The 10128-nt window shown below is 49.7% G+C and overlaps 1 protein-coding gene across 1 annotated transcript; it reads left to right on the forward strand.

The window, feature by feature from the left end:
• Positions 1 to 6: 6 nt before the first annotated feature.
• On the forward strand, positions 7 to 7840 carry SPR (sepiapterin reductase (7,8-dihydrobiopterin:NADP+ oxidoreductase); the record flags this gene model as incomplete). Its single annotated transcript, XM_019553372.1, has 3 exons — positions 7 to 130; positions 3702 to 3992; positions 6809 to 7840. Coding segments are annotated over 3 exons (606 nt in total), but the record flags the coding sequence as incomplete, so codon positions are not given.
• Between the last annotated feature and the right edge of the window lie 2288 nt (positions 7841 to 10128).

Consider the following 10128-nt stretch of genomic DNA (forward strand, 5'->3'; position numbering starts at 1 on the left):
CCCGGGCTGCGGGCGGAGTGCGTGCCGGCCGACCTGGGCACGGCCGCCGGGCTGCAGCGGGTGCGGGACGCCGTGCGGGACCTGCCGGGGGAGGCTGGGCTGGAGCGGCTGCTCCTCATCAACAACGCGGGTAACCCCTCGGCCCGGGGTCCCGGGGGGATCAACCCTGTCCCACAGGCCCGGGCAGGAGGGTGGAAGGGAGCTCGGGGGGTCCCATCTAGTGCAGCCCCTGCTCCATCGTCCCAGCCAGGGCTTTGTCTAGCTGGGGCCTAAACACCTCCAAGGATGGAGACTGCACCCTCTCCGGGTAACCTGCTCCGGTGCTTCACCACCCTCCTCCGGAGAGAGTTTTCCCTACTATCCAGCCTCAGCTTCCCTTGCTGCAGCCCGAGCCCATTGCTGCTTGTCCTGCTGCCTGCCCCCACCGAGATCAGCCCAGCTCCGTCCTCTTTGCAGCCCCCGGCAGGGAGGTGACGGCTGCTGTTCAATCCCCCTCGGTCTTCTCGTCTGCAGACCAAATCAGCCCATTTCCCTCAGCCTCTCCTCACCAGTCCTGTCCCCCAGCCCCACAGCCATTTTCACTGCCCTCCGCTGGACTCTCTCCAGTGTGTCCACATCCCTTCTGTAGTGGGGGGCCGCAGCTGGACACAGGACTCCCCAGTGCTGAATAGAGGCAAAGGATTGCTGTGCTGGAAGCCCAGCTGTCCTATACAAACCGTACTCTAAACTCCTTAACCATCAGCCCTGACATGAGAGACAATCCCCCTAATCTGGTGTGGGAAAAGCAGGGGAGCCGTGGCAGCCAACGTCCTGCTTCTATAAAAGGTGGTTAGCACACCCTGCAGAGAGCCCGTGTAGGAGCCTGGCCCCTGCTACAGAGGACGTCGACCCCCTGAGTCCCTACTGATCTGACCTGGGGTAAAACCCCTTCCTGACCACAAATATGGCCTGTATCCCTGTTAACGTGTGCCATTATAAAAACAGACTGTCTTTTGTCTGGGAGTTTGTTTGTGACGACTTCAGTGGAAGTTCTGGACTTTAGACTGTAAGCTGCTTGGGGTAGGTGTTGTGGTTTAATTGGTTTGTGCAGCACTTTGCACGGTAGGGCTGATTGGGGCCTCTTAGTCCTGTTGCAATTCAGATAATCGCAGGATAGCAAGAACTAAAAGTGAAAAAAGGGTGGTAGTTTTTGCAACAGAAGCAACGGGTGGTTTATGCACTAGGAAGATTGGTTAACCATAATGCTCTGCTTGCTCACAGATTGCAGTCCCTTCAAGCGGATACAACATCTGTTCCTTCCTCTAACCTTTGTATCTCGAGTCAGGGTGGGTTAGGCCACGGAGTGACGCATGACTGTGCCAAAAAAAAAAGAGGACTTTCAATTCAAAGCCAAATAGGTCAATGAAAAACTCTTTTTTAGCAATCCCTCATAGTCGAGGGTGGTCATTTTCCATGATTGTCTTGTCTGTGTGTCCGAAGATGACTGATGAGGCCTATCTGGGATTGACAGGCTCTGCTGCAGCTCGGACGTGTGGGGTGGGTGGCGCTGGATTCCCGGTTCGGACTGTGCTGCGCTGTTTCTGCCTCTCCTCCTTTCCCATCTCCTGTTCTTGTTTTGAGGTTTCAAAGTACCGAGATCTCTGCAGCACACTTCCTGCATTTGGGGTGGTACGAGCTGACATCAGTGTTGCAGTTTTGTTTTAAGGTGGCCTTGAGGACAGCCTTGAAGCATTTTCTCTGCCGTCCTCTTGAGCATACGCCTTGGCTGAGCTGGGAGAATAAAACTTGCTTTGGGAGCCTGGAGTCAGACATCCGGATGACATGGCCGGCCCAACAAAGTTGAAAAACACTTATAATGTTAATATGAGGGAGGACGTGCAGAGTTTTCAGGTGACACCTTGTAACCTTGGGGTTACTAAAACATAAAGATCACACTTGCTTTTTATATTCTTTTGCCTCTATATTGGTATAAGCCGTATTTGCTCTCTCTGTCGATAAGACAGTGGGGAAAGTGTTTTTTTCCCCCTCTCAGTTTACTAAGTGACATGGAAACGCTCCGAATTCAGAAGTGAAACAGCGCACAATGAGGCTGTAATCCCAGAAGAAATGCGTGAGCCATACTAAATAGGCTCCTGCTTAACAAGCAGGTGTCCTTCAATAGTCCTACTCTCGGTAATAAAATAAGTATGTGTGTATATATGTATGTGTGTGCGTGTGTGTGTATATAAACTATAGACATTAATATGAAAGGGTAGATATATGGAGAGAGTTGTCAAGTGACACCTTGTAACCTCAGGGGTACTAAAACATTAAGATCATCTCTCTCATATACACACACACACGTACGTATGTATGTACGTAAGCATAACCATATATATGAGAGATGATTTTAATGTTTTAGCACCCCTGAGGTTACAAGGTGTTACTTGAAAACCATGTATGTATATGTATACGCGCGTGTGTGTGTATGTACGCGCGTGTGTGGTTCTGAGAGGGTGAAAATAAATATCCTGGCAGCTGGCCGCGTGTTCCTAGGGAACCAAGAGTTTGGATGCAGGGACCCCAGTCTAGTCCTCCTCCCTTCACCCAGGTAGGTAGATGCAGAGGGGTCTGTTTGTAGGACCACAGTCTCTTCCCTGCCACACCACTGGTGCCTGCTGAGGGTCACTGGAAGCTGCTTATACACCTGGGCTTTGAAAAGACTGCAGAGACCAGAATCCAACATAGAAGCCCTGTAAGGCCCATTTAAAGCCTATTAAATCAGGGGAAAGATCCCTGCTGACATCAATGAGCTTTGAAGCTTCCCTGTTACTCCTCAAGTAACGAGTGTGGACTCAGCTCTAGCTTGCATTAGCCAGAGGAACTGAGTAAATCCATGCATCTCTTCATTAGTGCTGTCATAGCAGTAAGGAGGGGCTGTGATTAGATCTTGCACTGTTAGCTGGCGTTAAATTGATAGGAACGACCTTATTTCAGAAAGACGCCTGCATTAATTTTATCTCTGGGCACCTTAGTGGCAAGCTCTGAGGGGAGCACTGCAAATGATCCGGCTGCCAGAACAACAGGGGTGGTTGATGGGCAGAGGAAAAGAGATACCACTGCTGGTCTCTAGGCTGTAGACTGAATGCGGGACTGGACATGAACTGCTGAGTCTGCTTCTTGACTGTGCCATGCATGGAGTCTGGCCGTTTCCTTCACATCAGGGCCAGCAGCTGCCCTCCACCAACATAGCTGCCTTGGGGCAAAGCCATAGCAAACAATAATTCTTGCTGTTTTCTTATGACTAAGCAACAGTTCAAATAGCAGCTTTGCTGGTCTCAGCTGGGACTTTGCATTGGTGGGTGGGTGGTAGGATTCGAGGGGGCATCCTAGGTTGTTCTTTCCAGTCCCTTGCTATTACAGACAACAATATCAGATAGTTCCTTCTGCAAATTCCTCAAGCTCCTGCTCTGCCCATGGTGCAGGTACCTTAATGCCCATGACTGGGGCAAATCCCCACTATAGACCAGGCTTCTGTATAATATTGAACAAGTCCACAAGGTAACATCACATAACTTGCCTCATTTCCTTCCTCCATACAAATTAAAAGCACCTTACAGGATTATGGTAGAGTGGATTTAGTTGAACTCTTTTCCATACTCTGCGGGTATCAAACGCTGTGCAAATGTCACATGTGTGCTAATGTTCTTCCCCATTTCCAGGGTCTCTTGGAGACGTTTCCAAATTCTTTGTGGATTTTACCAGCCCAGACGAAGTCAACAGCTACTTGGCCTTCAATGTCACCTCGGCGCTTTGCCTCACTTCCTCTATCCTCAAGGCCTTTGGAAAACGCCCCGGTTTGCACAGAACAGTCGTTAACATCTCTTCGTTGTGTGCCCTGAAGCCCTTCAAGAGCTGGACGTTGTATTGTACTGGAAAGGCCTCACGGGACATGATGTTCCAGGTCCTGGCACTCGAAGAGCCAGACGTTCGAGTTCTCAACTATGCCCCAGGTAAGCTTTGCCCTCCTTGTGTCCTCCGCAGAGCCCCTGGGTCTGAGTGCCAGTGCTGGGCGCTTACACCGCTTTGCCTTGTTGGAGAATCAGAGCCACTGGGTGTTGCGAATGCAGGAGAAACGTGGGTCTGCTACAGAAAGACTGGGTAGGCATGTGCTGCTTCACAAAAAAACAAAAAGCAGTAAAAAACAGCTGTCCAGCCGGGTCTAAGAATCTCTTGGGGTTTCTTACTGCTTTCCTTCCTGTTTGGTGTATATTGATTTTTATTTTTAAGAACTTCTCCTTTAGCTAGAACTGCTTTTCATTTGTAATAAATACGGACATAAATAAACCATATGCTCCTGGAACTGGCCCTGTGCTGGGTCAGGATTTCCTCAACCTATAAAAGGGGAAAGGGGAAAAAAAAGCCAGAAGTACAGGCAGAAAAAGACACAGGTGGTGACAATTTAGGTCCTTCAGGCGATTATAGGTCATATGAGGGGTCATCAGTAATGCAGCTAAAGCATCCCCTCTTGTTGCCACCTCGCTAATTGTATTGACTTGGGTTTCTGAAGCACTGGACTGGTCATTTGCCCTCCTTTTCTGATAACCTGCTCCCCAATAACTGCAGGCCTGACTCTGCTGTGGTTGACTCCAGAATAAGAGCTTGATCCAGTGTTCATTGATCTTTATAGGAAGTCTTCCCATAGCTTCAGTAGTTCATGGGGAGAAGGAACCAGCATTATAGTTATAGGTTAGGGTCTGTCCCTCTTGGCAGCACAGGGGCAGAGAGGGATCTTGGAGTCAGGATTGACTCCAGGATGAATAGGAGTCGCCAATGTGATGAAGCAATAGGCAGAGCCCACTGCACCCTGTCCTGCATCAACAGGGGCATCACTAACAGGTCCAGAGAGGTCTTGCTCCCCCTCTATGCAGCGCCGGTCAGGCCACAGCTGGAGGACTGCGTCCAGTTCTGGGCACCGCACTTCAAGAGGGACGTGGAGAACCTGGAGAGGGTGCAGAGGAGGCCACTCGCATGATCGGGGGCAGCAGGGCAGGCCCTACGAGGAGAGGCGACGGGACCTGAACCTGTTCAGCCTCCACAAGAGAAGGCTGAGGGGGGATCTTGTGGCTGCTACAACCTTATCAGGGGCCACCAGCAGGGACTCCGGAAAAGTCTGTTCCCCAGGGCCCCCCTTGGAGTCACCAGGAACAACGGCCACAAGCTGAGGGAGAAGAGGTTTAGGTTGGATATTAGGAAGAACTACTTCACTGTGAGGGTGGCCAGAGCCTGGAACAGGCTTCCCAGAGGGGGGGTGCTCTCCCCTTCCCTGGGGATCTTCAAGAGGAGACTGGACAGGCACCTGGCTGGGGTCTTATGACCCCCGCCACCTCCAGTGCTCCTTCCTGCTCATGGCAGGGGGTCGGAGTAGATGATCTGTCCAGGTCCCTTCCAACTCATTGATTGTATGTGTTGTTTCCCCCTGCCTTCTCCTTCCTGTTTTTTGAAGCATTGGGATGTTGACTACTGCTAAGACTGGGGAGTGAGTGGGGAGAGCAAGAGTTGGTTTAGGGGCATTGATGCCCTTTCCCGTACCCTTAGAGTGAGGGGATTGCCCAGTGGCAATTCTCCCACCTCCCCAGGGGCTTCATGTACCCCCAGGGCGGGGAGATCACTGCAATGGCAGTCCTCCAGCCCCGAAGGTGAGTGAGGTGCCCCTGCAGCTGGGGGCCCCTCAGCTGGGGTGCGTGAGGCTCTCAGCCATGGGATCCTGCTCCTTGCCAGTGCAGGAGGAGCAGGATCAGACTCCCCCTGTGCCAGCAATAAGACATGATGGAATATAACGCACAATTACACAATCACGCCCCTTGCCATGCCCGTGCGGCATGGCAGCAGGTGTGATTGTGTGAATCGTGTATTAGATCTCGTCATACCTTTACCCACTCATGTAGAGGGGCCCTAGAGTAGATTTGGGGGGAGTTGAGGGATTTCTTTTGACAGTCCCTGTTCTCATGCAAAGCAAATACTTCAGTGGGGTGGATTTAGAAGCAAGCTTTATTAGAATTTCCAATTATGCATATTGCTAACAAAATAACACCGTATATACCTATGTATCCGTGTATGGCCCAAGTAGAAATAAGCAGTCTTACAACTTAAAATCTCGACATCTTAAAATCTTAAGAACTGCTCACAGGTGGCTAGCCTGCTAGGGGGATCTTACCCAAATTTGCTACGAGACATGGGATCTTCGTTATTTCTGCAGAGAGGAACCTGAGCAAAGGAAGCCAGAAGAATCTGTCTCAAAGCACTGAGCCTCTTTTTATCCACTTTCCTACATTTCTGGATAGCACCTTTGACGCATGTGGTCAGAAAGGAGATGCCCTAGTGTCATCCTGTTGGTCAGCTGGAATGTACTGACCTGAACCCTTAATCGAGATTTGATACCCTGAGATGGGTTAGTCTTTTCAAGAAGTTTCTCTCACTTATGACTCGGTTCCCTTTACACTGCTTCTCATAGCCTCACCGATGCTAGTGTGGTCTAACGTAACACAGCTAAAAGCTTACCAAAGGTAATATAATGCAACCTAAAAGACTCCCAACTTAACACAAAGGTCTGAATGGCCCAGAAGGGCTCTTTTAATCCTAGGTTCCTAACAAAAGCAAGTGTAGGGCCTCTGACGTATCTTCTGTGCAGAGAATTGAATTTGGCTCAACGACGTTACCTCTGTTTCCCCCGTATTCGAGATGCCCAGCTAACCAGGTACAGAATATCCCAACGATTGACAGGTCCAGCCCTCCACGTGTCACACAACTCTTTCCTTGCCTCCTGTAGGTCCTCTGGACACAGACATGCAGGAGCTGGCCCGCACCAAGACGGGAGATGCTGAATTGCGCCAGTTCTTCTTTGACCACAAGGAGAGCGGGCAGCTGCTGGACTGCAGCGTGTCTGCTCAGAAGTTAGTGACCCTTCTGCTGGATGACACGTTCAGCTCCGGGGTGCACATAGACTTCTACGAAAGCTGAACGTTCGTCTTCTTTGCTTCTCTCCCCAGTGCTGAGTTTTCTGCTTCTTAGTTGCCTGTAAAACACCTACTTTCCAGAAGCCTTCGTGCAATGGGTTGGAATATCTGCGTCACAGGGGAGCTGCAGTTTTCATAGCATCTTTCATCTGAGGGTCTCTGGGGGCTTTGCGAATACGAACTGAACTTCCTAGCAGCACGACAGGGGTGGGGAAGACTTATTCTGTCCTTTGTGACAAACAGAGGCAGAGAATGGATGGTTATGGCCAAAATCAGCAAAGTCTGATTTCTGTCCTGAGGAGCTGGCAAACATCCAGTCCTCCTGCTGCTCTGCCTGGGTCAGTGCCCCCCTGCACAGAACAGTGTATGGGATCGGGGATTTAAAGGCAGGTGGAAGAGACACGGCAATGTTTGCAAGGGAAGTGGAGGATTGGGGTAACAGAGCTGTACTCTCTTGTGGCACATGGATAGGGAGCAACATATCTACAGACACTACAGAGCTTTGCTGGGAACGCCCGTTCTGCCAGCAAAGCTGCATGCACCTCCACTCGGCACGCCTCTTTGGTGGCAGGTGTGGTGATCAGAGCTGCATTGCTGCTTTTAAATTCCTTATCTTCAGTCCCTGTCTCTTTTCCTTCTACTTCAGGCTTTTAGGCATGTTGAAGATATCGGTCATGCCTTCTTTATACCCGTCTCTTCCTCCGTGCTTAGTGTGTCATTCCAAAAAGACTGGAGCCGTGTGCCTTCGAAATTTGCTTTTTTGTGATCGGACTCGTACTGATTTGCATTTCCTCCAACTTCTGTGAAACACGTACCATTGCTGAAAAAAAAATAAAGAGGAGGTTCTGGTTCTTGGTCTTCACTGTGTGTGGTCTGGATGGATGCTGTGTTCAAGAGCCATTCCTTGAGGTGTTACGGGGCGCTGGGGAGGGCCTTGCTCCTTTCCGGGGAAGATGGCAGGCCCAGTGCCCTTGGGGTGTGTTTGGGTGCTAGTGTGGTAAGGCACAGGATGGCTGAGGCGCTTCAGGGGGTGGACTCTGATATCTCTAATGTATAGAGATATATATAGTGGTGTTTCCTTTTAATCATGAAAAAGGTGGATTTGGGGTTACTTTTTTAATCTGAAAATTGGGGATTTTTTTTTTTTTATCAGAAAACCAGGATCTCTGCTCATAACTCCCCAGATATAAAGGAGGCAGGAGCAGATCTCTGAAGAGGAACTTGTCAGGCATAAGCCGTCTTTTTCACCCTTGGGTTCAGCCGTGGAGCCAAGGAAGGTTTGTAATGAGCTTGACGGTATCATTATTAATGTCTTTGTTAATGAAGCATAAATCTAGGACACCGTTGGATTGGAGAAGTCATATTTGGAACAAACTGGGAAAGGTGCTTGTTTATGGCATTTGAATTCACTGGGCACTTTGCATTACACGCAGTCATAACTGGTTTTTCTAACTATGTTTCTCCCTCCACGTACAACACAAGCTGTTTTAGTGAGGAGTGACAGCTAGGACCAGCTTCTGCCTCTTTCTTGGTGACTGAATTTCAGTCATTTGAGCGTCGGGAAAGCAGTCCGTATTGTAGTATTGTTTTTTTCCACGCACACAGCATTCATGTGAGTGAATACTTCATCAAGGACAAAACAAAGCAGGGGCCAGATCAGCCAAATTATCCCGCCCTCATCACCAAACAAAGAGGAAGGAAGCTGCTGGACATTGCAAATTCTGCAGCACAGTCTCCAGAATCACTGTGGAGGTGGGGGTTGGCTTTTTATTTTAAGGATAAATGAATTTGTAACACAAACAGGGTTACTTCTTTTTCAGCCTTTTTTTTCCCCTTAGGCATTCAAACCCCACCATATTCCAGCTTCCCTGCCTTGCTCATTCCTTCTAAGATCCCCGTACCAAGCACCGTCACCTATAACAGAATAAAAATCCTGGGTTGGGGGGGAGGGGGAGGGAGTTTCTCCCATTTCAAGTCAGATCCCTCCAGGTGACATATCAGGTGCGTGTTTCTCAGAGCATTTAACCTGCTAGAGATCAGCACTAATATCCAGGGGAGGTGAATTGGGCAGGTCACACCTGCTGCTGGCCCTGGCAGGCGTACTCTGGGTGCTACAACCCTTGTCTACTGTTGCTGCAAACCAGGTCACGTTCCTGCTCATTATTTCAGAGGATGCCAAAACCTCTAGCTTTGAATTTCCACAGGGATCTGCTTCCTGATCCTGCTCAGCTCTGGTTGTGGACCTTGGCTTGCAGATTATCCCTTGGACTTGGTACCTTAGCATCTGATTCTTGGCCTGTGACCCTGACCTGTTTTGGACTCTGCCCCTGGATTTCCCTTTGGACCTGGTAATTTGGCTCTGGCCCTTGCCTCCTCTCTGGCCTAATGGTTAGGCCGGGCCAACTATGACCTGATCCCTAATGTATTCAGACTCGCCCCTTTTCTAGAGTTTGGCTTTACAATAAGGTAACACAAGTGTGCTGCATTGCACTGGATTGCACCTACAAACTAAAGCATCACGGCAACAGCAGCTGTCAGATCTCAGGTGAAGATGCTATGTAATATCCCACGACAGGGTTTGATCCCACCTTCCCACTACCACCAATGTTGTAAGTGGCACAAATAGACATCTAGTGGGTTTCCACACAGCTTAGAGGCCTGGCCCCATCCTTTCTCCTGGATGCTGCACTACACGAAAGCAATGGAAGGTTTTTGCATCCACCCATTCCTGCTGTCCCGCAGTCGTGCAGTTCAGCTGCCACCCCGTGGTGGCTTCAATAAATGGTCTCCATTTACCTGAATGCCCAGAGCATCTTGGTGAGAGAGGAGTCTGTGGGCAAGGGGTGGCAAAAGAAATGAGTTCTTGTGCACTTTGCTATTTGGTTAGCGATGGCAAAGATGCCTGGAGTGAAGTTTGTGCAGCAGTTTCCGTTACAAGTCCCTGTTTCCAAAGGCTTATAGCAGTGGCAGACCTAGGCTGGTGTGCACTACAAAGTGTTGCCTGCGCAGCTGTGGGTAAAAACAGGTGTGGGATATCTTCCAGGACAAAGCCTTTTAATCTGGGATCCTACAGACTGTACAAACCCATTGTCCCAATTGTGAAGCATCCAAGGTAATGTTTTCCTGGGCCAGT

Source organism: Crocodylus porosus, unplaced genomic scaffold (genome assembly GCF_001723895.1).
Source record: "Crocodylus porosus isolate Cpor-Errol unplaced genomic scaffold, CroPor_comp1, whole genome shotgun sequence".
In the NCBI taxonomy this organism is placed as follows: domain Eukaryota; kingdom Metazoa; phylum Chordata; order Crocodylia; family Crocodylidae; genus Crocodylus; species Crocodylus porosus.